Source organism: Aotus nancymaae, unplaced genomic scaffold (assembly GCF_030222135.1).
Source record: "Aotus nancymaae isolate 86718 unplaced genomic scaffold, 86718_ANA_hifiasm-v0.15.2.pri h1tg000036l, whole genome shotgun sequence".
Taxonomy (NCBI): domain Eukaryota; kingdom Metazoa; phylum Chordata; class Mammalia; order Primates; family Aotidae; genus Aotus; species Aotus nancymaae.
The window spans coordinates 79,074,640-79,101,844 of NW_026988450.1; the positions used below are offsets into that span (position 1 = coordinate 79,074,640).

The 27,205-nt window shown below is 42.2% G+C and overlaps 1 protein-coding gene across 2 annotated transcripts in view; it reads right to left on the minus strand.

Annotated features, from left to right (window-relative positions):
- The window catches only part of ADCY8 (adenylate cyclase 8), a 250,218-nt gene that overhangs the window by 11,324 nt on the left and 211,689 nt on the right, over positions 1–27,205 (minus strand). For both annotated transcript variants that reach the window (XM_021666890.2, XM_021666891.2), the window contains 3 exons: positions 22,019–22,097; positions 14,576–14,734; positions 1,077–1,223 (listed from right to left, as the gene is read on the minus strand). In XM_021666890.2, the coding sequence (XP_021522565.1) occupies positions 1,077–1,223; positions 14,576–14,734; positions 22,019–22,097 (385 nt within the window). The remainder of the gene's footprint in view (positions 1–1,076; positions 1,224–14,575; positions 14,735–22,018; positions 22,098–27,205) is intronic.

Consider the following 27,205-nt stretch of genomic DNA (forward strand, 5'->3'; position numbering starts at 1 on the left):
AATCATTCCACTATGTATACATACGTCAAAGCATCACATTTTGCACATAAATGTATACAATGGAAAGAAGGACTTCACTGGACTCAGTAGCCGGATTGAGCATAGGGGTGGAGGGAGAGGCTGTTGTGTTGAGTGGTGCAGCAGTTGCTGTGTTCCCCACCCCACGCTCCTTTGTGGGGCCATCCTCCAAAATGCCATGAGTGCCGGCTACTGACAGTGCATTGCTGCGTCCTCTTCTGGAGAATCTGCCTGGCCTCATGAGAACTCCCTTGCTGGAAATGCCTGGGAGGCTATGTACCCCTACCAGGGCAGCCCATGACCAATAATGACTGACCAACATGGGTATCCAAAAGCCTGCGCCCTGCCTCAGTGTGAGACAGTTGTACCATTTATGTGCCTGAGTTCCCTCCAGGGTTAGGCCGGGATTTGGCTTCTTCTGTAGCATTTTCTCAATGAATCACTTGCTTCCCATTTCAGGCTTCAGCAACTGGATGGACTCTGATGTCCTTCAAGATGGGGAGTGGGGGAGGAGAAAGCTCACTTCTGTCAACTTCATGGATGGAAATGAAGTGTAGCATGAGTATTTTCCCCTACAGAATGTTTTCATTAGACTCATGGAGCCTGCGCAAGAAACCGCTATCTGCAGTGTTTATACTTGTTTATACCAAATACAAATGGACAGTTTTATCTTTGACACTTTGAGAAGATGGAGCAACGCCTGCATCAGTGTCCAGCCTCTGTGGTGTCAGTGCCTGGGTAGCAGCACTGGCCTCATACAGGCCTCTAGTCAAGCCCTGCCTTTGCCATCTGCCAGCTGCGCGACACTGGGTTACGTTACTTAACCCCCCTGAGCTTCATGTTCCTGATCCCCCAAAGAGGGAAACAATAGCATTTAACTCAGGCGATAATCATGATAACTAAATCAGATAATACATGTTTGTGTTTATAATGCAGGCTGGAATTCTGTAAGTGCAAACAAAACAAAACAAAAAAGGTAATTCCTACAATGAATAACACAATGCTTTGACAACAATGATGCCCGTGTGTGATTGTAAATTTCTCAGGTTTAGATTTACCTCATCGAAGTCAGCAATGATCTCATTCAGCAAGCGCAGGCATTCCACTCCCTGGTTATTCATTTCAGTCTGAGAGTAAAAGTCCGCAAATCCTGGGATGGAGGCAAACATCACCCCAACAGCGTCATAGGATTGAGAATACAGCTCCTGGACAGAGATGCATAGAGGGAACCAGAAATGGTCATTAGAGGTCAGTTCTGCAATGATGCTCCCTGTGCACACATGCGTGTACACACATGCACATACACACATACACAGGCCTCCACAGAGACAGAAAATGAGGCTTGGATACCATTATGTCAATACTGAGTGTCTTAGACCATATGAACTGCTATAACAAAATACCATAGACTAGGTGGCTTATAAACAACAGAAATTTATTTCTCACAGTTATGGAGGCTGAGAAGTCCGAGATCAAGGTACTTGCAGATTTGATGTCTGGTGAGGACTTGTGTTCTGGTTCAGACATGGTGATTTCTCACTGTGTCCTCATGTGGTGGAAGAAGCAAGGCAAGTCTCTGGGACCTTTTAAAATAAGGGAACTAATCCCATCCATGAGGGCTCCCACCTTTATGATTTAATCACCTCCCAGAGTTCCCACCTCCTAATACCATCACCTTGTGAGTTAGGGTTTCAACGTGTGAATTCTGGAGGATCATGAATATTCAGTCCATTGCACCGCAATCACAGCATCATCACCATATAGAATGTGATGACTGAAAATTCATGGTCTCCAGCCCCAGCTGGGCCCTGAGTTCTGACTGCCTGTTCACTCGTTCTTAGTCAGCTTCCTTTTCTTTTCTCCTCAATGGCTAGTCCAAACCCTCAGCTCTCCTCTTAACCCTCTACTCTATTTCTCTCAGTAGATGATCTTACCTTCTACTTCATTGAGAAAATGGTGGTGGCTCTTGGTGGTGACTTACTTCTGTTCCAATCCTCATGCACTTGTCTGTTACTCACTTTCATCTCTTTCACGTCAACTCCAGATGATGTGTCTGTCTTTCCTTCTCTTGCTGAAGGTCATCACTTCTACCTGAGATCTTGATCATTTTATAACTTCTTCAGCAACTTACTTTTTCAGTGATCCTTTTTTTTCTTATTTGTTTCTCCTGGTCTCCTCTCCCTGCTCCTCCTCATCCTATAAGAGTCTCTTCTAAGCAAAAGAACAAAGTACCCTGGATCCTGCAGACACGTGTGACTATCAACCAGCTTCTCTTCCTCCTTCTTTTCAAATTTCTCAAACTAGTTTTCTTCACTGCCTATTCCTGTGCTCTTAATGCCCATTGGCATCTCAGGCTGGAATGAAAGGAACGAAGAACAGTCTAGCCTGCCAGTCAAAGTGGAAAAATCGATGTACACATGTAAGTTTACATCCTGCTGGACACCTGCAGACTGGTGTTTTTATTGATCACCCCAAGATATTGATTCTCTTGACTTTTTATGGTTTAGTGATGTCCTTTGCTTTTCTCTTGCCTGGCCCCTTTAAGAATGCCTGTTTTTGCTTCTCTTTCACTTTAAATATTGGTGATTGCTATGGTTCTGTCCTTGGCCCACTGAATGGCTCAGTTTTACAGACTTACATGGTCCGTCTCTTTCAGTCCCAGCCTTTTCAACACCCATGTGCTGACTGTTTCTAAATTTCTATGTCCAGGTCAGTTATCCTTCTTGGGCTTCAAGCTTCCATATCTCAAGCTGGTTGCCCTCTTCCTCCTCCAATCACAAATTCCATAAACCTAATGCATCTTCCCTCCAACTAAGCCTGTTTGCTGCATTACTCTTGAATTCACTTGGTGGCACCAGCATTGCCAAATCATCAAAATCAGAGACCCTTAGAGTCATCCCGACTCCTTCCCCATTGTATCCATCTTCAATAAATCGCCAAGTTCTGCTGGGTTTGTTTTTGTTTTCTGAACATGTTTGCTTCTACCACTGTGTGTGTATGTTTTAAAATCAGGCTCTTCCCATTTTCCTTCTTGATCACTAACATGAGCGCCTCCCACTGGGTTTCCTGACTCCAGTCTTGTTCCATTCAATGGTATCCTTCACACAGCAGAATCAAACAGTATCTTTAATAGTGTATTAAAGATACACTATTGACCATGCCTCTCCCGATCTTAAATCCCTCCAATGGCTCACCGTTGCCCTCAGGATAAAACTCACACGCCAAAGCGTGACATATATGCATGCCCCTGCCTCCACCTGTCTCTTCAGCTTCATCACCTGCAACTCCCCAATTGGGCATGTGCTCCAGAACTCGGAAGCATTTGTACTTCTGTGTGCATGTGGTGTCTGATGCTGCAGGTGCTCTGCCTGTAGCTGCTCACCCACCATTCAGGTGTCAGCCCTTGTGTTTCTTCGCATGGTGTTTTTCTCTGGCCACTAGAGGGCACTCTGCCCACATGAAATGCAGCCTTGGGAGGTGTCAGGAAATTACCCTTCAGAAGCAGCACTTGACCAATGCCCATGGGAACTGCTGGATAGTTCCGGCTCCCTCACCCTTTGGGCCTGATAACTTCGAGACATGCTCTCATATCATTTCCCTGAATTCCCCAGTGGGATTAAGCACCAGTCGCCCACAGAGGTAACTAATCTGATGATGCATCATTTATCGGTTGCCTTCCTTCTCATTTTCCAATCTACTTGTGTTTACTTGGACCACCGCTGAGTAAATTACTTACATTCAAATCTTTGTCTCAAGGTTTGCTTCTGGAAGAAGCCAAACCAGACACAATCCCTGTTCTATTTCACACTTAAATGCTTTTATTTCTGCCGTCTGTCTCTTGGTGGGAAACATCCTACCTTCCCTGCAGTTAGCTTCCTTTACCAGGCCAGGTCTTGTTTTCTGCCTTCGCTAACCATTTAGAGACCACGACTTCCACAACCTTCCCAGACCCACAGAGGGGGTCTAGAGGCTGCACTTGGTGCTCTGCAGTGATCTCAACAATTCTATAGTATATAGCCCTTGCCACCTGCATTGCCATCTTAACATCCATTTCTTCCTTTAAGTGTGGATTCCATGAGGGTAAAAACCACAGCTATTCATCTTATCACACTCCAATTATATATCATGCGATTCATAGTTTTTGGGTGCCTACAATATAATGCACACCCTAGACAGTCTGGTCTAAGGTAAATACTCAAAACTGTTGGTTGACTAATGACTTCCTGACCTTCGTAGGAAACATAAAAGCTTACACATTGCTTTCATATGAATCCAGTGATTTAATCCTTGCAATAATTCTATGAAGTAGTATGATCACTGTTTCCACTTTACAGATACAGAAAGTGAGACAGAGAGGAGTTAAATCATTGTTTTGGATCACACAGCTAGTAGCAGAAGAGACAGGATTAGAGGACTTCCAAGGCCTTTCCCTGCTCTACACATATGAGTGTGCCTCCTGCACATGGCATGCCCCAGGTCAGAGAAAGACGGTGTCACTGATTCATCTTCAATTGATCTTAAACTTCTTTAAGTGTGGATGAATCTACACTGATGCCTTCTTTAGTTCTTATCCAAAAGAGCACAGGCAGCTGATGAGTGGCTGAGTAGGGCTCAGTGGGGTGGGTGGAGTGCAGATAGCAGTCAAGGAGCAGAGCAAAAGTAAATGGCTTTCAAAGGTGGATTTCTGTTTACCTTGGCTTTGAATAGTGTGCTGATGCCAGGAAGGAGCCTGACTGCAGTAGGACTCAGAGAACCTGCTTAAGTAAACGTGCATCCTCCTAATGACTGTGGTTTGGTAGAAAAGTCTCTGTTTACCCTATTACCTGTAGTATTAGTTTGCTAGGGCTGTTGTAACAAAGCACCACAGACTCAGTGGCTTAATCAACGGATGTTAGTTTCCTCACAATTGTGGAGGCTGGAAGTCTAGGTTCGAGGTGTTGGCAGGTTGGTGTTGCCAGAGGGCTTTCTCCATGGTCGCAGATGCCATCTTCCCTGTGTCTTTATGTGGCCTACCTTATGTTCTAGTCTCCTCTTTCCATTAGGGCACTAGTCATATTGGGTTAGGTCTCCCTAATGACCTCAATGTAACTTAATTACCTCTTTAAAGAAGCTGTCTCCAAATACAATTACATTTTAAGGCCCTTGGGTTAGGACTTTAACATACAAATTTTGGGGAGACCTAATTCAGCCCATTACACCTATATTTTTATTTCCTGCTTAAAAATAGAGAAAAACAGAGAAGATGCTACCCTCCAAAATTCATTGCATAATTATGCAGTCCAGATCCCTCCCACTTCAGTTTATGCCCCGTGATGTGAACACCTCCATGGTATAAAATGGCCCGTGGCCAGGGGTGCCTTAACAATTGTTTGTCTCCCTGAATATTCTAATGAATGCCAGCTCCTCTCACACTCTTTTGTTCTGTTTTTGTTTTTGTTTTCTTGAGACAGAGTCTAACTCTACTGCCTAGGCTGGAGTGCAGTGGTGAGATCTTGGCTTACCGCAACCTCAGCCTCCCAGGTTCAAGTGATTCTCGTGTCTCAGCCTCCTGAGTAGCTGGGATTATAGGCATAGGCACCTGCCACCATGCCTGGCTAATTTTTGTATTTTTAGTACAGATGGTTTTTGCCATGTTGGCCAGGCTGGTCTTGAACTCCTGGCCTCAAGCGATCTACCCATCTCGGCATCCCAAAGTGCTGGGATTATTGGCATGAGCCACTGTGCCCAGCTTCATGCCCTTTTCCTTAGTTTTATTTCTCAGCCTTTCTATCATTTGAAATATTCTGATTGCTTAAATAATAAAATAGTAATAATAGCATTAGCGACTTTTTTGAGCACTTACTATGTGCCAAGCACAATGCAAAACACTGCACATGCATCATCTCATTTAATACTCACCACAACCCCATGAGACAGACACAAGTAAGACCTTTATTTCACTTATGGGAAACTGAGGCATGCAGAGGTTAAATAGTTTATCCAAGCCCCACAGTTGTTATGAGGAAGAGCTGGAATTTGTACCTGGACAGTCTGAAACAGCCCATGGTACTGCTAATAATAACAACAACAATAGAAATTAATAATAATAATGACAAGCAGGAATAAATGTCGTGGGAATTGGTAACTGGTTTGGGTTTGTCCATCTGGTTGGATGGTTGATTTCACAGTGGAGGGGTAAGAAAGAACACTGAACTTGAAGAAATGCGACCTGAGTTCAGATCTTGATTCTGTGGTATCCTACTGGAGGTTGGAGAAGTGGGGATAGGGTGGGCTGGGACTCACCCCTCCTTTCCACAAGATGCTAAGTGATGGAGAGAGTGGCTACAGGGGCCTGACAGTCAGTTGAAGACCAACCCCCTCAACACAGGCTCTCAGGTAAAATGGATTAGACAATGTGTCTTGGATCTGAGGCACAAATGGGAACCTCCAGCTCCTTCCCGTGGACAGAGCGGGACTGAGCTGATTTATCTACTCAGTGGCTGGCAGGGAACCTGGAGAATGGTGGGTCTTTACTTTCTTGTGGGCAAAGTGTTTTTATCTTCTTGAAGCCCAAAGTAGCAAGAAACAGATGGCACACTCAAGGCGGTTGACTGGAGTGAGTTTAATGAAGGGACTATCTCTGAAGGTGTGTGTAGTCCTCTGAAGGGACTGTCTCTGAAGGTGTGTTTCTTGTGGGGCAGAAGGAAGAACCTGTGTTACTGGGCTTGCCACATGTGAGGAGAAAACTGGTTTACCTTGGGCACAAACAGGTCTGTGAGGCGACAAGACAGACTGAGGTCCTTGTGGGTCTTTAGCACCTGGGCCCCACGATTGTCTTGAGGTCCAGTGACCCTGGCTTTCCCCAGTCTGATGGAGTAAAGCACCATAAGAGAGGGAAAAACCCCCTTCCTGGCATTTCCCCATAGGGTGGAAGGTGTTACAGGGACTTCTTCCTCGGCAGGTGAAGGGAGTAACGTGGGAAGAGAGGAGCGCTCAACCCCCACAGCTGTGGGCACATGACTCTGGGCAAACAAGGTGACCCCTCTGATCACAGGTCCCTCGGCTGTCGATGACAGTGCCCGCTCTTGCTCTGAGTTTGCCCCGGTGGCACTGAGGTGCTCCACTCGCTACCTGCCTGCTTCTCTGCGCCATGGCAGTGGCTGCTCACACTGGTTCCAGTAAGTGCTTTTTCTCCTTATCCCTTTGGTCCTAGGAGCCACAACAACTTCCCACAATTGCTGAGCACAGTGGGATTTTCATCTCCTCTTTATCCCTATTGCTTCAATTAGAGACCCAGCAGAAGAGAGGGGGCACATTCAAATCAAGACAATTCAGGCAGGGTGAACTGATAAAGGACTTAATTAGAAAGACGAGGATAGGAAGTAGGGAAACCTTAAGAAATCTCTCAGAAACCCAAGTCTGGTGGCAGGAGAGTGGTCATCCCTCTAGGCTCAAAGGGATGAGAAGAGCCCCAAAGGCATGAGTTGGTTTGACATTGCAGGCAGCACAGCAGTGGGCTTGGGAGGATATTAATTTCTGTGAAGTGGCATAGCCAGCTTCACATGATTCCAAAGGAATAAATATCTTGACCTCACATTCCTCACTTCCTTCCCTTCATCTCTTACCCAGCACCTGCCATTGGTGACCCTCAACTGGGTGCCTGAGGGCCAAGCAGGTCACAGATGTAACCCATGTAGATCAGCCCTCTCACTCGTGCCCCCCAGGAAGAGCAGGGAGAAGTGGAGTGATTTTAAAGGGTACACAGAGGAGCTCCAGGCAACCTACACACACCTTCAGAGATAGTCCCTTCCTTCAACTCACTCCACGCAACCACCTTGAGTGTGCCATCTGTTTCTTGCTATTCTGGGCTTCGAGAAGATAAAAACACTTTGTAAACTGGGGACGGATTGATGAATATAGAAAAGCTATTATTGGTTTATTGTTATCTTCTCGTTGGTTGAAGGTCTTGGTTGAAAATAGAGGATTTTGAGCATGTGTGTGTGCTCTGTCGCACGCCCGCATGTGTCAGTATGAAGACTGATGTCCTCTTTGCTTAGGGAACTATAGTCTGGTCCTTCACTTGCTCAGGCAACTCCAAGTCCTGTGTTCCTTATACCAAGTTAAGCCACCTCTCTGCATAGGAGAAACTGTGTCTGAGAGTTGCTAACCTTATTAGATCCTTGCATGTCCTTTAGGTCTCTGATCAAATGTCACCTCCTTAGAGAGACCTTCCATGATCCCTGCTCTGGTCTGAATGTGTCCCCCAAATCCCTGTGTTGAAACTTCACTGCCAGTAGGATAGTATTAAGAGGTGAGACATTTAGAAGGTGACAAAGTGATGAGGGTGGAGCTCTCATGGATAGCATTAAGGCCTGTGTTAAAGGGTAGAAGTCAGTGGATCCCTTCTTTCCTGCTCTTCTGCCACATGGGGATACAGCGTTTCAAGTGCCATCTTGGAAGCAGAAATAAGGGCCCACACTAGACACAGAACCTGCTGGCACCTTGGTCTTGGACTTTCCATTCTCTAGACCTGGGAGGAAATACATTTCTGTTCTTTAAAAATTGCCCAGTGTCAAGTATTTGGTTATAACAGTACAAACAGACTAAGAGACCAGTGTAAATACCCTTTCAATGCTCTATTCCACTATTTAACTTTTTCTATCCTCATCAAATTCATCACTCTCTGACACTGTGTCATATATTTCCTTGTTTGCTTCACTGTCTGTCTTCCCAGAAAAAAAAAAAAACATTTCAGAGCAGCAAGGTCTTTGTTGTTTTGTTCACTGTTTTAACCCCAGTATTTAGAAGCACCTGCCACATGGTTGAACTTCAATAAATACTTGAGAAAGGAATGGGTGAATGAAGGGATAGGAGCTGGGCCTGTGACTGGGAAGGAGTAGACAAAATAGCAATGGCTCACGTATATAGAAACCAACAGCCAACAACCAGTGTGCATTTAAAATATGTCAAACACCGTTTAAGTGCTTTAGGTGTGATAACGCACGTAAATGTTGTAATGAATCACATGAAGGTGGAGAGTATTGTTAAGATCCCTTTGTAGCACAAGGGTCATGAGAAATGGTTATTATCATCCGCCCATGGTCACAGAGGTAGTGGGAAGAGGAATCAGAACTAAACCCGCAGCACTAAGTTTTTGAATGCACCCAGGCACGGCCTTTCTATACTGAAGCTGCCTCGCACTGGGCTGCACTGGGGACTTAATGTGTTGTTATCCGATTTAGCTCTGACCCCAATTCAGCAAGGTCAGTATTATTTCCCCTATTACTCCGATGAGGAAATGAACTCCAAAGAGTTGGGCAACCTGCCGTAGGTCACACAGCTAGTTAGTGACAGAGATGGGATTTGCGCTTTGTGGACTCTCCAGCACCTGGGACAGCTGCCCTTGCTAGTGTCCTTTCAACAACTCCTCATAAAGCCATGATGAGCCAGCGGGTTTCCTGCGACTCAGAGCTAGCCTGCTTGACATTGATGAGATACCCAGGCTTGGCCCTCCAGCTGGCTTTATCTGCAAGAATGTTCCTGACCAGAGGAGGTGAGTGCTATTCTAAGCCAAAAGCCCATCAGAACAGCAGAAGCTGTCAAAATGTCTGTGTGGGTAACACTGCCTTGGACAGGATGCTTCTGAGGGTGATGCCCTGTCCACCAGCTGTGTTTGGATGGTTTGAGTCATCCTTTGTCACAGTTGCCCTTCTCTGCATGCACTTACAGTGAGGTGGAAGAGAAAGAACACTGGCTTTGGTGTTACACATACCTGGGTTTGGATTTGAGCTCACTACTCACTAGCTTTGTGACTGTGGGTAAATTTCTTTCCTTTTCTGAGCCTCAGTTTCTTCATCTATAAAATGGGGATAATAATTCCTATCTCTTATTGCACACTGAATAAGATCCAAGCTCCTTCAATGCTCTTCAAGACTTGTCTCTTTGTACTTATAAAACCTCTGCTCTGGCCTGTTCTTTCCCTTAAAATATTTGGGTGCTTGTAGTCCCCCACTCCTTCTCAGCAAATATCCTATAGTATCTCATCTTTATGCCTTTGGCCATTTGGGTCTGTCTGCCTGGAATTCTTTTGCTCCACCTTTTTGACTGATTAATATCTGGGTCCTAGGAAGGTAATTAGAATCATATTACAGTTGAAGAAACTGAGGCTCAGAGAACTTAACTAACTTGCTCCAAATCACATGCTAGTAAATGGAAGAGTTGGGATTTGAATACATGCTCTACTGGCTTAATAGCTTGGGGTTTTCCCACAAGATCACATGGCCTCCCTTGGAGCATCTCAAAAGGGGTGAGAACCCAAGAAGGAAGAGAAAAGAGAGTCGGAGCTTGCAGCAATGATGCCAGTCGTGGCTCCGAGCATACCCCTGGCTGCTGTGGCCAGGGATATACACACAAGTTACACCTAGAAGTCATCTGGCTTTGCCAGCTGGAGGTTGTATATTCAGTTCCTCTTTGAGAGCTGTCTGCAGAATCATTTTCTAAAGAATGAGGCCCACATTGATGCAAACAAGTCAGTTGGAGGCTTTGTGCACCAAGCAACTCTTCTAGGTCAGCTGAAGGTCAACCATGAAGGCACTGCCACCCCAGGGATAGACCTGGGAGATACCCTGGCATAGCAGGAAAAGGTGGTGCTTTGGGTGCTATTGTGGCCCCATGAAACTCAAAGATGTCCCCAATCAGATGTTCAGAGATTTGTAACACAGTTCAGATTTGTAGCAAGAGGAGAAGTTGAAAATGCCTTTGCCTCTTACAGTAACAGGGCATGAAATTGGGAGTTCTTGCTGGCCACTACAGTCCTGCCCCTTCCCTGTACTCTGTCTTTCTCTCTTTTTCTACACACACACATACACACACACACACACACACACACACACACACACACACAGAGTCTAGTCTTGCCATACTCCAGAGGTGGTATGGGTAGCAGCCTTATAAGGAGGGGAGGGGCACAGAAGGAAGAAATCTGAGGGACTGGATTCCCCTTGAAGCTTTGCATAAAGAAAGTGAGGCATACCCTGAACCTCTCAGGGCACCAATTTCCTCATCAATAATATGAGGCTGATGGAACTCTTAAGGTTGTAAATGGAATGAAAGGTAATTTTCATCCATTGCCTATTTCAGTATCTGGCATGCATAGGTGTTCAGTAAATGATATTTTATCCTAATGTGAAAATTGTTTAGGCAATGTAACCATGATCAGTGTTTAATTCTAGTCTAGTGTGAACTGTTTAATCTTTATAAAATCTCAAATAATCCCGACAAGATGTCTTCTACATGTGATTAATGCTGAAGCAGTCCTTTACTTTGCTCAGCAGGGGTTTGGCCTGAATGACAGCTGATGACCTGGAGTCTCAGCATGCATCTCTGGTTAGTTTCCTTCATTTCAGGATGAAACCAGTATGTCCTTGCTCCTGTCCACTGGTGCCTCATTGTGTCAGTGTCTTGATTAAAAAGCTAATTTTTCACATTTCTCTTTGGATTTTTCATGTGGGGTTTCATCCTTTCCACAGTGACATTCTCTCTGTTTTCACGGCTTCAAGAAGCTCTTGCAACAAAGACTCTGACCTTAGGGAGCCTTGAGGAAAGCAGACCTGAGCCCAATTCCAGGGAACTCCATCTGATGAGGAGGGTGGGGTGGTGCTTTGATCTGCACCCAGGAGACTCTCAAAGACCTGAGTACATCAAGAGCTGATTGTTCCACTGGCTGGTTACTTATTCCCTTGGCTTTTCTTCCACTGGTTTTTCTTCAGTGGCTCGGATGAAAAATGGACCTACCGTTCTCTTCTAGCTCTGCCCTCTATGGTCCTAAGGCAAGGATCACAAACCCCAATGCTTTTACAGGCCCTACAGGTAACATAAATGGCAAGGTACAGATAGGTAAACTGAAGAGCTCATTTTATGCATAAAGGCATTACATTCATAAATTAAATAAATAAACCAGCCAATTACCCACTGTCCAAGCCAACTGGCTCATTGGTCAGATTTGTCTCAGAGTCTTAGAGTTTGTAATTTTTGTTCTAAGGGTTTTTCACTTCCTGTTTAGTTCAGTCTGAAAATCTAGCCCTGGAAGAGCTGTATTAGCCCTGCCTCTCAGACAATCCATATTGCCTTTGTAGCATCCTCAGCAAGGGGTTAGGTTTCCAGTTGAATGCCTCAGCAAGGGAGCCCACTACTTCAGTTCAAGCACAGACCTTCCACGAGCAGGGGCCACAGCCAGGCACAGTGGTGACCAAGGCTGATGTGGTCCCTGCCTTGTGGATCTCACAGTATTAGGAGGATAAGATGGCCTGATGGCTCTGTCCTCCTAAGGCTCCTCCTGACATGTAGCCCAAGAATGTCCCCTGTGGGCCAGTCCATGGTTCTAGACCTTCCCTTGGGAGTCTCACAGAGTAAGGCCAAGCCCATTCACATAATAATGCCCCTTCGGGCATTCAAAGACACCTTCAGTTTCCCCTTGAGTTACTTTCCCTTGAAGGTTTGAGGGGGAGCCAACTCATTTGACTTTATCACTTCTCACTTCCCACATCTGCTCCATTATAAAGAATGATTGATTTTATATCCTAGCGATATCTGTAACTCATCTCCTCCTCTCCATCTCCACTGCCACCATCCTAGGCCTCATCCCCAGGGTCTTGCCTGGGCTCTTTTAGGGTCTCCTGCCTGGCTTCTTGTCTCATGACCCTCCTATCACTCTCTAGCAGCAGCCAATTGACTGGGTTACACTTAAACTTCCAAAGGCTCCCATTCTTTGTAAGTGTGCCCAAACCTGACCATCACCCACGGAGCTTGACCATTAGGCTCTGTCTAGGGTTTCCTTTTACAGCACTCATCATACGACCCTTCCCCGTTGTAGTGGTCCGAATAGTGCCCAGTGCCTCCTCCCACCAACACTCATGCTCCCCCCAATACTCACATCCAACGTGTACTATTTGGAAATAGGATCTTTGTGGGTGTAATTAAGATGAGGTCCTATTGAATTAGGGTAAACCCTAAATCTATGACTGGTGTTCTTAGAAGAGGAGAGTACACCTGTCCTTTTAAGAAGGGCTCTGTGAATATGGAGACAGAAATTAGAGTCAAGTGGACACAGCCAAGGAACTCCTAGACCTAACAGAAGCTGGAAGAGGCAAGGAAGGATTCTCCCCCAGACCCTCTGGAGCGGGCATGAGACTCCTAGCCCTTTGATTTCAGGCTTCTAGACTGCCTTCATAATATAATAAGATAAAACAGTCTTAAGTTAAAAAGAGCATTTCTGAGCATTTGCTACATAATAGGCAATGTGCTAAGAAGATATATACACATATAAGTATGTATATATGTGTATAGATATAGCTAGATATAAATACACACATATGTATCATGCATATGTATATGTATTATGCATACACACATTTATGTATATATACATACATATATTTTATTTTTAATTGTAGTAAAATGCATATAACATGCAATTTACCATCTTGACCATTTTTTTTTTTGAGACAGAGTCTCACTCTATTGCCCAGGCTGGAGTGCACGATCTCAGCTCACTGCAAACTCCACCCCACCAGGTTCAAGCAATTCTAATTCTCCTGTCTCAGCCTCCCGAGTAGTTGGGATTATAGGTGCCTGCCACTGTGCCTGGCTAACTTTTGTATTTTTAGTAGAAAAGGGGTTTCACCATCTTTGCCAGGCTGGTCTTGAACTTCTGACCTCATGATCCACCCGCCTCGGCCTCCCAAAGTGCTGGGATTATAGGTGTGAGCCACCCCGTCCAGCCATCTTCAGCATTTTTAAGTGTATAGTTCAGTGGCATTAAGTACAGTCATATTGTGCAACCATCTCTGTCTCTTGATCTTGCAAAACTGAAATTCTGCACCCATGAAATGGTAACTCCCATTCTTCCCTCCCTCCAGCCCATGGCAACTACCATTCTACTTTTCATCTCTATGAATTTGACCACTCTAGGTACCTTACATAAGTGGAATAATATAATATTCGTTTTTTGTCACTGGCTCATTTTACTTAGCATAATGCATTCAAAATTCATCCATTGTTGTAGCATGTGTCAGAATTCCCTTCTTTTTAAAGTCTGAATAATATTCTACTTTATGTATATATCACATTTTGTTTATCTATTCAGCCATCAATGGACCCTTGGGGCTGCTTCAACTTTTTGGCTATTGCAAATACTGCTTCTAGATGTACAAATATCTCTTTGAGACCCTTCTTTCAATTACTTTGCATATATATCCAGAAATGAAATTATTGTGTATATATACATACATACACATAAACACACACATATATATACACACACACACATACATGCATATGCACATAAAACTTTAAAATTCCAATTTAGTCTTTCAATGGAGACCTTATTCTATCCATCTTATAGATGAGGTGCCTGAGATTGGTAGGCCATGTGTAAATTTCATAGTGCTAGGTTTCTCCATTCTCATTCATTCATTCTCACATGATGACAGTGAAATTTTCCCAGAGCTTGGAATCAATGTGAACAACTGCACATCACCCAGCACTACCCTTTCTCACTGGCTAGAACAGCTTTGCTCACCTCATTGTCTCGGTCTTTCTCTAGGAAATGGCGGGCCACGTGGCTGGGTAAGATATTCCGGAGCATGTTCTCATTGTGTTCCCTCAGTTCCTTCATCTCATTGATCTCCTCTTTGGCCTGTACTCGCCAAAGGAAGTCCAGGCGGGCCGTGTACTCCAGCTGCAGTTCATGTGAGAGAAAGAGAAGAACCAGGTAAACTTCTGAGGTGTAGGCTTCAGGCACACACAACTGGGAGGCAGGAAAGCCTTCTCTGGAACTCTTTGCAAATGAAACAGAGCCTGATCTGAATATTTTGGGAGGCATTTTGTTGGAAGTCAAGTGATCAGAGAATGATTAGATTTCACAGAGATATGTGCCTGCCCTTCAAAGCATTATTGCCCCTGTGATTTCATACTTGTTTGTGTGATTACCTGATAATGTTTGTGTCCTCCACTAGACTGTTGGTGTTGTATGGTGTATTAGTCCATTCTTGTGCTACTAATAAAAACCCAAGACTGGGTAATTTATAAAGGAAAGAGGTTTAATGGACTTACAGTTCCACAAGGCTGGGGAGGCCTCACAATCATGGTGGAAGAGGAAGGAAGAGCAAAGGAACCTCTCACATGGCAGCTGGCAAGAGAGCTTGTGCAGGGGAACTCCCGTTTATAAAACCATAAGATGTCATGAAATTTGTTCATTACCATGAGAACAGTATGTGGGAAACTGCCTCCATGATTCGGTTATCTCTACCTGGTGCCACCCTTGATGTGGGGATTATTACAATTCAGGGTGAGTTTTGGGTGGGGACACAGCCAAATCATATCATATTGTCAGAGGTGCTTCTATCTGTTTGACTTTACATCCTTGCTGTTACAGACTGAATGTCTGTGACCCTCTCAAATTCATATATTGGAGCCCTAACACCCAATGTGATGGCATTTAGAGATGGAACCTTTGGGATGTAATTAGGGTAGATGAGGTCATACTGATGTGTCCCTCAGGATGAGAATACTGCCCTTATAGGAAGAGACATGAAAGCACTTGCTCCTCTCTCCACGTGCACACACTAAGAAAAGGCCAGGTAGGGACACAGCAAGTAGGTAGCTGGTTATTTGCAAGCCAGAAAGAGAGCCCTCATCAGAAAGCAAATCCTTCCAGACCTTGACCTTGGACTTCTCAGCCTCCAGGACCATGAAAAGATAAATTTCTGTTGTTTAATACACTCAGTCTATGGTATTTTGTTAATGTTTTACAGCTAGAGATATACTAATACACTTACCATGTAGTAACATGTCTAGCATAGGGCAGGCACTTAATCAATATTTGTTGGCTCAATAAATAAGTTATCATAATAAAACCAGCTAACACACAGTGATTATTGTATGCCAGGAGCAGTTCTAAACAATATACATATATTAAATCCTTTAATCCATACAACAGCCCTAATACAAAGGTACTATTATCATTTCTTATTTTACAGATAAGAAAATCAAAGCAAACTTGATTAAGTAACTTGACTAAGATCACACATGAGTTAGTGAAAGCCAGGATTTGAACTTATCAGAATACAGAATCTGAGTTGTTAACCACTAGGGAATATAGAAGAAATGAACTCATTAATGGAAGGATTACTGATTACTGATTTAGTTGCTTAGAGTTCTAGTTCTACATTTATACGCTGTAACCCTGGACTAGTTATTTAATCTCAGTTTCCTCTTCTCTGAAATTGAGGTGAACATCAGTGGCCATGCAGGGGTGAAACAGGCATTATAGGAAGTTATAGATATAGCACATGGCGTATAGTAGGCACTCAATACACATTAGATTCCTCTTGTTCTAGCCTCTCATGGGAAGGTGCACAGTGTCTTTTCCAAAGGATCTCACAGCCCATTTTTACCTCAGTTCTGCGTATGTCATTATTTCAGTCTTCAACTATTGAAGCGAACCATATGCTGTCCTGGTAAACTGAATTCAAGGACTTAGACAATTCAGATAGTTTCTTTTCTATTTTTTTAAATTTTAAAGTCTCAGTGGATGGCAAAAGTATGAAGAGACCATATGCACAAGGTTATCCATTCAGCAGAATTTTTAATAACAAAGGCTGGAAACAAACCAAATGTTCATTTCATTGGCTGAATAAACTTCAGTACGGAAATATCATTGCATATAATGCAGCTATTAAAGAGAAACGAAGACTGTATCTCTATACTTTGAGGAACTGGTCTCCCAGGGGAGAAAAGTGTGTATAGTATGCTACCATTTTTCTAAGAAATATTGATCTCTCTTTCCACATCCATGCACACACACATATTTACTTATTAAAACATTAAAATGTAAACCATTTTACATTTTATAACAGTTCTTAAATTTTACATTTTATAAGATGGTTTATATTTTAATCTATGAAATGACAAAGAAAGGGAATGGGGTGGGAAAATAGGGATAGAATTTAAAAATCTTCAATTATGTCATGTTTTAAGTAAACAACTTTAGAATCATTCCAATATTTTACTTAATTATAAAACTAAATATATTCTCCAAAAATTCTGTAAAAACAACCAAATGGACAAATAAATGAGCCTACACAGAGAGAAACTATATCAGATGTCCTTTTGCACAATAATTTGATAACATACTCCCAGAGGGAAATACCCTATGGATAAAAAGAGCTCAACAAGAATGTCAAAACTGTTTACAGTAATCATATTGTAGGTGATAACATTTGTAGTATTAGACTATTATAGTGAATCACAAGATAGAGTAAATGAGTAATTGTGTTGGTGTCATTAAAACTGGAATTTTGGGGAAGAGAAAGGGAGCTGCAGATAAAAGATTGATGAAGTTAAGTCAAAAGCTTGTGGTCCTCATTATGAAATGGAAGTATCACACTGTGAGCTCATGATGTATAGATTTTCTAACTCTGCCCACTGAAATCAGGTTCTAGAAACAACGATAACTTAGCAGCAGTGATAACTCCCAGTATCCAGATTGTGGTTTCTAAATATCAATTCCTACAAAAAACCTCCCATTCTTTTCAGAGGTGGTCAAATTTTGGGTACCTTTAATTACGTCTTGTTTTAAGTAAATGACTTTAGAATCATGGTACATGATTGGAAGATTTTTTAATATGAGAAACCAGGAGTCTATCAGAGACTACCAGGTTTATGTCAAAATGATGCAAAAGCCAACTTGAATGAGCTCCCACTAGTCAAAGATTTGACAGGTTCAGCTTAATAAGAATAATAACAATTGCAATGAATTGAAACACAGAAAATATGGTAAAATGCATAAATTCAAAATGGCACTTAAAAACCAGAACCTCATTGGTCACCTCTGAATGATGCTACGGAAAAATCTTATGGAGAAACTTACAGAAAACAAACTTATAGGGAAAAAAATTCAGTATTTATCTTTGCTTTATGAATTGTACTTCCAGGTAACAAATAGTGAGGAGATGGTTCTCTTTAATAATGTATTCCAGTTAATAAATTATGGAGGACTGATAGGAGGATTAGCATATCACTGTATGAAATAAGTGAATATAGGCCATTATCATAAGTAGCTCCTAACATCACAAAAAAAGACAAGGAGACATTATGTACCCCCTAATTGTAGTCTATAAAACCAATTAAATATTTTGGAGAAATCATTGAACCTGAATCTCACCAAGCTTCTAGACATAAATACAGTACAAAAACACAAAACAAAACAAAAACAAAGGTTAGGGGAATTGCTGAAATTCCTTAGAGAATACAGTCAATAAACTGTAAGAGATGATAGCTCTGGAAGGTTGAGTCTCTCAAGGTCACCCATTCTCAAAGTGGAATTGCTAGGACTCAAGCACAAATATTTGGTTCCAAGGCTTGAGTCTTTCCTGCTGAGCCACACAATCTCAGGTGCCTGCCTTTATCACACCCGGAAGTGACTGGAGACAGGCCCTCATTAGTCTCTTCTCTTTGTGAAGGCATGCCTTCCTCTGCAAGAAACGAAGATACCGAGGCAAAGCCCAAATCTCTGGGGCTGCCAGTGAATCAGGCACCAGGTGGGAGGCACCCAATTGTTTGCTCTCTCTGTTCAACATTGAGAACGTTCACCTGCCTCAGAGGAGGAAGTGTTTGGCATATCATATCCATATACGTGCAAGACGAAAATTCCGAATTATTCAGTTACATAACCACCTCCGTCCCTCTGGAGATGTATAATTACACATGCTCCCACTGGATGCTTCTGCGTACTATGCATCAATGGGCATTATTCAGCCCTATTAAAAATAGAAGGCCTCTGAGTCACAAAAGGAAACAGGTGGAAGCAGGGAGCAAGCCCAGGAGTGGGCAGGCTTGATTGGGGATTAACAGGACATTGAAGGAGGCTATAGATAGAAGACACCTGAAGTGATACAACCCTGCGGAAGCCGCCTCTATCACAGGGAGGGAGAGGCACGTGGAGGAAACAGAATGCAACGAGGAGTTCGAGCATTTGGATTCCCATCCCAGTCTGGCGTTTCTTACAGGCTTTGTGACCTCGGGGGCTTGAATCTTTGCTCCTGTCTTAGGACCAGATGGCTAACAATACCTGCCTTGTTTGTGTCATCGGCTTATTTTTAAGGTAAAATATTAATAGCTAAAAATTTTGAAAATTTATTATGTGTATGAGTCACTGGGATAAGTATATTACCATTACATTCTCATATACCACTCTAACAACCTGACGAAGTAGAACCTGTTATTATCATACCCATTTTACAGGAAAGGAAACTGAAAATCAGAAAGTTAAGTAAATTGCTGAAGGTCACATAGGTACTAAGTGGCAAAGTTGGGGTTTGAATACTATCTGCCCAATTCCAAAGCCTGTACTTGTAATTGTTATAGTTATGGGATGTGAGTATATAATTTCAAAACGCTTTGAAAGTTAAAAATAAAAGGGAATAAATATCAGATGTAACCTAATGCCAGTCACTCAGACCCTCACTAAACCCTTACATACCCGTACTTTACATATAATCTTAATACTATTAGGTTATCTGCTTTCCCAGGACAAATGGAGCACAGGATAAATTGAATCTGAATGTTATTAGGGTACCATTTGAGGAAGGGGGTACGACAGGGTATAAAGTTCTCTAAGGTGACAAAAGAGACAGAATCCTTCTTCTTATGGAACGACGACCCTCACCCAGAACTTGCTCTCTCAGCTGTTTCTGGGGATTTCTCACTTGTCAATTAAAAGCCTGTGTAATTGAGTGAGCATATGTTTTTCTGTAGGATGATGATCTTGTCAGAATCTGCCTTCATAGTTCTCAAATGGATTGTCATTTGTATGTCAGACTAAGGCATTCTCCCCTGTAAATGAAAGCCATCAAGTAGCGGAAGACAAGACCCCAGTCCTCACAGATAGCTGCAAAGACCTAAATACAGGAATTCTAGAAATGGCTAGACGCTGACATTTGCCTTAGAGTTTTATCATAAATTCAGCCAAAATGGGAAAACAAGTCAAAGCATACTGCGGGCTGGAGTGCCCTGGGTCAGTGTTTGTATGCAGACGGTGTCTTTGTTCTGCTCTGATCAGCCTAGTGAAGTAGAAAGGGTAGTGTTCTCATATAACACCCTAACAACTCAATGAAGTAGAATTTTTTATTATCATGCCCATTTTACAGGTGAGGAAACTGAAAATCAGAAAGTTAAGTAAGTTGCTGAAGGCCACATAGCTACTAAGTGGCAGAGCTGGGGTTTGAATATTAACATTTGGATTGAAGACCGGTGAAGATTTGAATTCTAGTCCTACTTACTAGCTGAATAGCCTGACTTTTGTCATCCGTAAAACAGAAGTAATAATAACTTCCATTCCAGGTTGTTGATAGGATTAAATGAGAAGAGAAAAAGTGCTAGGCACATAGTAGGAACTCAATATATATATATATATATATATATATATATATATATGTATTTTTTTTTTTTTTTGAGACGGAGTTTCGCTCTTGTTACCCAGGCTGGAGTGCAATGGTGCGATTTCGGCTCACTGCAACCTCCGCCTCCTGGGTTCAGGCAATTCTCCTGCCTCAGCCTCCTGAGTAGCTGGGATTACAGGCACGCGCCACCATGCCCAGCTAATTTTTTTTTTGTATTAGTAGAGACGGGGTTTCACCATGTTGACCAGGATGCTCTCGATCTCTTGACCTTGTGATCCACCCGCCTCGGCCTCCCAAAGTGCTGGGATTACAGGCTTGAGCCACCGCGCCCGGCTGGAACTCAATAAATATTATTTCCTCATTTCTTTCGCTTGCCAAGTTTTAATTTTACCTATATATTTTTTCTTGACTATACTGTACAATCCCCTTTATTACAAATGACTTTATACATGTTATCTCTGTGTTCTTGGGGTTTTGGGCTGTTTCGTTCCTGTTTCCCCAGGTTTCGTTACCTCAGTTTCCATGGTGATTTCCCAGCAATGTGTTTCTATTTCTGCTCTGGCTGACAGTCTTCTAGCTGTGCTTTCCTCCTTTTCTGGTTATGGTTTTTGAAGTATACACAGACCACAGAAAGATGGACCAAGGTCCAGAGACGGGTGGTGAGGGAGGCAGGGCCTGCTTTCTACCAGGGTGTAAAAATCTCCCCAAGCAATGAATGTTCATGGATTGGAGTCCACCTGAAGAAGTCCTACTGGTCTTTGAGAGTTCTGCCAAGATGCTCCCATGAAGAATAATTTTCTTTCTCAAAGTCCCTAGCCAAGTCTGATCCACATATAACATGTTTGCATTATTTGGGGTCAGCCCTACTCCAGGAGACTGGACCATGACTGGGGTTTTGCACAGTTCTGCCCACAGCGTCCACTCCAGATTCTGGCAGAGAGTAGGGGCTCATGGAAAATGGAACCCATATGGCAGGCATTTTATCTAATTAGGGCAGATCTGTAATGAATCTTTTCTATAAATAATGCAAGGCAGCGCACAAAGTTCTACTCACAATCATCTCAAATCATTCCTCAAGACAGCCCCACTTAGGTATTACTAATTTATTTTAGAGTTGAGGAAACTGAGGCTCACGGAGATAAGTAACTTGCCCAAGATCACACACTGCTGAGAGTAATGATTAGAATCCAGGCTCAGCTGAACCTAAATGTTTACCTAATATAGCACACAACTTTTGTAGTAATAATTTTATCGAGGGAACAATTTTATTGGGAGGGATCCCAATTTGTCTTAGGCAGAAATCGATAGCTGTTTCACTAGGACAATTTTTTGAAAGAGATGTATCCAAAGGTCATTAAAACCACATTGTTCACCAGATCATCTTTTCCACCTTTGTTTCTCATTAGGTGGTCTTTATTAGGAATTGATTCATTAAGAATCACAACTTGCCACAGGCAGCTAAAAGTTATTTGCTGTAAAGAGCAGCAGAGGCTTTTCAGGTCAGTTTTATGGCAACAAGAAAGGTCAGGTAATAGAGCAGTCAGAGCAAAATGTTAGATTACCTGCTGTCCATGGTAGAACACAGCCAGAAGGAACATGGCCATCAGGAGCAGCGAGGCCTCCTTGGTCCCCAGGAAATCTCTGTTGGAAGAAGAAAGGCACTAATAACCATGAGGGGACTTCAAGGAGACCCATGAGAAAACTGAGGTTCAGAAAGGAGTGGTATAAAAAGAAAAAAAAACACACATCTTTTTAGCACCTATTATGTGATAGTGGCTGCTCTAAGGGTTTGCACATTGGCTAATTCAGAAATCAGTTGACCCCCGAGCGCATGAAGTGACCCAGAACACAGATGGTGAAAGAGATTCTAGAGTCTAGCAGCTAGATGGTACACTCACATTAGTAATGTCTTCTATGGGCAGAACACGTTTTATAGATTTTAAATAGCCCTTATACTGTCCTATCACAAAATCCATGTGAAGGCAAGCATCTTTCCTCCCCACGTTTTTAAATATTATTCTGTTTAAGAGACCAGGATGTAATGTTTTCTGTGTGGCAATCTTAATCCTAAGTGCTTTCATGCTTAAATCCATGTATTCTATGAGTTGAACACTGTTTTAATTCTTATATCAGTTTTCTTCCTTATATCAGTTCTATAAGTTGGGGACTATTGTTACCCCAATTTAAATTCTTATATCTTTTGATAAAGCCTTTGTTTCTTTTGTGCCCTTTCTTCTGGGAGTAAACCCCAGCTCTCAATGCCCAATGTTTGTGGGGGCACAGGCTGGAGTGCTTCTGTCCTGAGCTGTCCTGGGTTCTCTAGGAGACCACACAGAAAGGCAGCTGATGATGGTCAGTGATAAGGGTACACTTAAACACTGATGTGACTTTCAGACTTCAAAGGAATTCAGAAGGCTGCCAAGGAAGCTGCCATTTGATTCAGAATGCTTTTTTTCATTTTGGCCCAGTATGAGGCTTTCCTCAGGACAAGCTAGGCCAGGAGGCAAAGGGTGGGTGGAAGCAACGTTGGACTTGGAAATAAACTGTCCCCTTGATGGCTTTCACTGGCTAATGAAGAAGACCCAAAATGAAAATGTTAAAGTACAGCCATCTCCATGGATGTCAGGACTTGCCTTACATCACCTGGTGTCCTATTTCCCCCAGGTTTCTCCATCTCAGGTAATGCCCCTTCATCTATTCACCCAGGTGCTTGAGCCAAAAGCCAAAACAAAACTAGGAGTCAGTTCTCATCATGCCAGTCCCATTCAACCTGTAGCTAAATCCTGCACTCTCTACCACCAAAAGACATCCCCAGTCCATCTGCTTCTCCCCATGTCCCCCCCCACCACCAGAGTACAGCCACTGTGATCTCCAACAGCCTCCCAACATTACTGTCTCCAGTTTATTTTGTACATGGTTGCCAGAAAAATTTTTACTACTAAAACCAGATCATGCTACTCCCTTGTTTAATACCCTCCCAACCACAAGTACAGATGTACTTGGAACTCACTCAGAAGTGACTGTGGTGTGGCTTAAGGATACAGTGGGGCCATCACAGACTAGATGCAGTGTCTAGAGGGAGAAGTAGAATATGCAGCAAGGTACTATACCAGGGCAATCTCAAGCTTTCCCTTTTCTGTTCTTGCTGGAGACCAGCAGGAACATCCCAGGGCTTAGGAAAATGGGGGCTTGAAGCCAGCTGCTAAGACAAGCTTTTCATCCAGCTTTATGCTAAAAGAACTTCCTGGCTTATACTGGGCCAGGCAAAGTCCAACTTCTCAGGATAGGACAGGGACTTAGGAGTGGAAATGTAGGTTCTTAGGGAGGTATTATGCATATGAGGATTAAGAGAACCAAATAACTCTGTGAGCTGGGACGAGTCAAATCTGAATATCTTGGAGAAAAGATGCTAACAATAGACGATACTAATTATTGTGCTTCTATAGCCCCAGAGAAGCACATAATTATTGAGCATCTACTGTGTGCCTGGCATAGTATTCTGGGATATAGAGATGAAGAAGGTACATTGTCTTTGTCCTCAAAACATTAAGTAAGAGAAATAATCAAATACACAGATTATTTTATAATATGATACACTCCATGGAAAGGATACACTCTTGTTGCCATAGGAATACATGGAAAGAGAAAGCAACCCAGGCTGGGTTTTCAGAGAAGACTGAAGAGCTAAATCCTAAAAGATGATAAGACTTCACAAGGAAAAGGTGGGATGGATTCTCTAAGTACAGGGTATCTATTTTGCTTAGCTAGTTGGTTTATAGGTCTCTAGTATGGGAATTAAAAAATAAATGTCATATATCATGTTTGAAGCCACATGTAGACTCAGGAGGAGAGTGATGACAGAGCTGTCCACTGTGAGTGCTGAAGTGAAGAGGGCTGGACTATGAGCCACACATTGTCACCCTGCATTTTAGGGCTGAGGAGCCATCAATTCCATCCATCCAATCGTCCATCCATCCATCCATCCATCCATCCAATCCTTCTATCCATCCTTTGTTCCATCCTTCCAGCCATCCACAGTCACCATCAGGCTTATTTTGAGGACATAGGCACATTCCAGTACCAAACTTGCATTCTTTCATGTCACTTAATTCTCTAGCCCCTGAAGTTTGTGGACCACTGAAAAAAGATTAAAGACATGAGCTTTAGACTCATGAAGATCCAGGTTCCAATATCAGCTTTTCTACTGACCAGTTATTTGACCTTGGAAAAGTCATTTAACATCTCTGAACCTCAGTTGAATGTATCTAATAGTGTTTAGCTCTATAATTGTGAGGATTAAATGAGTCAGTCATGGTAATGTACTTGACACAGTGCCTGGCCCACATTTTTCCCCTTGCCACCCTATGAAGCACCTGGCGCATAATCTTGCTTATGGTGGTGGAGCTTTAAAAAGTCACCTGTTCACATTGCTTAGTTTGAATGAATGTGTCCTAAGTTCAGCTCCTCCTGGTTACTTCTTCCCAAACCCCTGCTCTGCCTGTCAGTTCAGATATACTTTTCTTTGCCATACAGAAGACTTTTTTAAGCCAAGAAATTTATCATTTGAAAGACATTTTTAAGAGAAAACACAAATACCTCTTGAATTATTTTGAAAGCAGTGATTGACCAAAAATAGAGAGATGACTAGACAAAACTCAGAATAAAAAGTAAAAGAAAATTATGAACAATCTTTGAGTCATTCCCTATATTTCAGATGGGAAAAAATAGCCTAAGCAGAGACTGCAGAATATGCACAGTAAGTCAGCCAGGCTGAGGAGAATCCCCAAAGAATTGTAGTTTGAAATTAGAAAGTTTTTTTTTTTTGGTAGTTTCAATGATTTCTTAAAGAACTTCCAAAGAGAGACAATGGCTGAAATCTGTACTGTATTATATGTGTTGTTTGATGTTGGTTATCAGGGACTTAAAATCAAGAACATTTTGAACTAATTTATTTGTATTAATAAAATCACTGAGTTAATACTACCATCTCTTTATGCTAATAGAAAGGAACATTCTTAAGTGAAAACTCATGTAGCATAATGTAATATTCAGAGCAATAACAATCTTTAGAGGTCCTCTTATCTGATGTATCATAAAAATCGATATTTAATTTGAGTGTTATTCATTACAGAAATATTTATGCTAATTATAGTGAATTTGGAAACTAATACAAATGCACAAATAACAAAATAAAAATTGTCCTTAAGCCTACCACACAGGGAAGACAATGGTTGAAGTTTTGGAGTCAACTAAATGTCATTTCCTTTTACCCCATGCAAGAAAGTATGTTTACAAATTTAGAATTGCACAGCTCTCATACTGTTCTGTAAGCTACTTCAGACTTAGTAAAAATTATGAAAATAATTTCAAGTAATTAAGTACCTTACAATGTGCACTTGGCAATTTTATTCTATTCCATATTATGTGTACCACAGATAATGTAATAGCCCTTGAAGCCTTTTATTTTACAGGTAGGAGACTGAGGTCCACAGAGGTGTAGTCATTTTCCCAAGGTCACAGAGCTCTTTTGTTTCAGAGCCAGGATGAGAACTCTTATCTTAGGCACCAAATTCAGCATGTTCAGGACATTGATCTCGAATTTTTAGTTTAGTTATTAGTTCCCACTTGCTTCTATGACACCCATCATAAGCCATTCAGCTTGAATTTATCTTTTATTCTGTTGTCATAATGACTGTACTTGTTAAGTGCTAATTTTATGCCATACTCTAATAACCACTTTACATATTCTGCCTACTTTAATTATCATATCAACAATCAAGATGCTATTATCTTCATTCTAGAAAAAACCCCAAGACTCAGATGTTAAATAATTTAACTTATCTAGCTAGTGAACGGTGAAGACTAGCTATCAGTACAGATCTCAGTGATATTTTTCAGCAGGTACAATGCCTTCTTCTATGTACCTACTCATAATTGTTTGCTCTTAACCTCCTAAAGGATAAGAACAATGCCTTATTAATCCATGAATCTGCAGGCCTAGTAAAAGTCCACAGAAAACAATGTAACGTGTTTTGAATGGATACATGGATGCATTCATGAAGGTCATCTGATGTTGGACAAATGCTATTTGGCTTTGACCCACACGTGGATTATTTCCTGGTTATTCATTCCTCCTAACGACCCTGCTCTTTCACATGGACTAATGCAATAGCTAGACTGGTTCCATGATTTATGGCCTACTATAAAATGAAAATACAAGGGCTTCTTGAAATTTTAATTTTTTAAAGAGAATTTCAAGATGGTGAAAGGAGAACATTAAACAAAGCAAGGCCCTTCTGAGTGCAGGGCCCTATGTGAACGCACAAACCACGTGTGGATGAAGCTGGCCATTGCAGTTGCCTCCAAAATAGTCTTTCTGCATCCATTCTTGTCCCCTTCTAATCCTTCAGTTGTAGCAGACAATGTTCTTTTGAAATACCCCAACTTATTGTTGGTTAAAATCCTTTAGTGCATCCCCAAGCTTTCTTGATTTTTTTACATTTTGTTTTTAATTGACATGTAATAATTGTACATATTTATGGGGCACATAGTGATATTTATTTTTCTTTTTTTTTTTAGATGGAGTCTTGCTCTGTCACCCAGGCTGGAGTACAGTGGCACCATCTCGGCTCACGGCAACCTCCGCCTCCTAGGTTAAAGCAATTCTCCTGCCTCAGCCTCCTAAGTAGCTGGGATTACAGGTGTGTGCCACCACGCCCAGCTAATTTTTGTATTTTTAGTAGAGATGG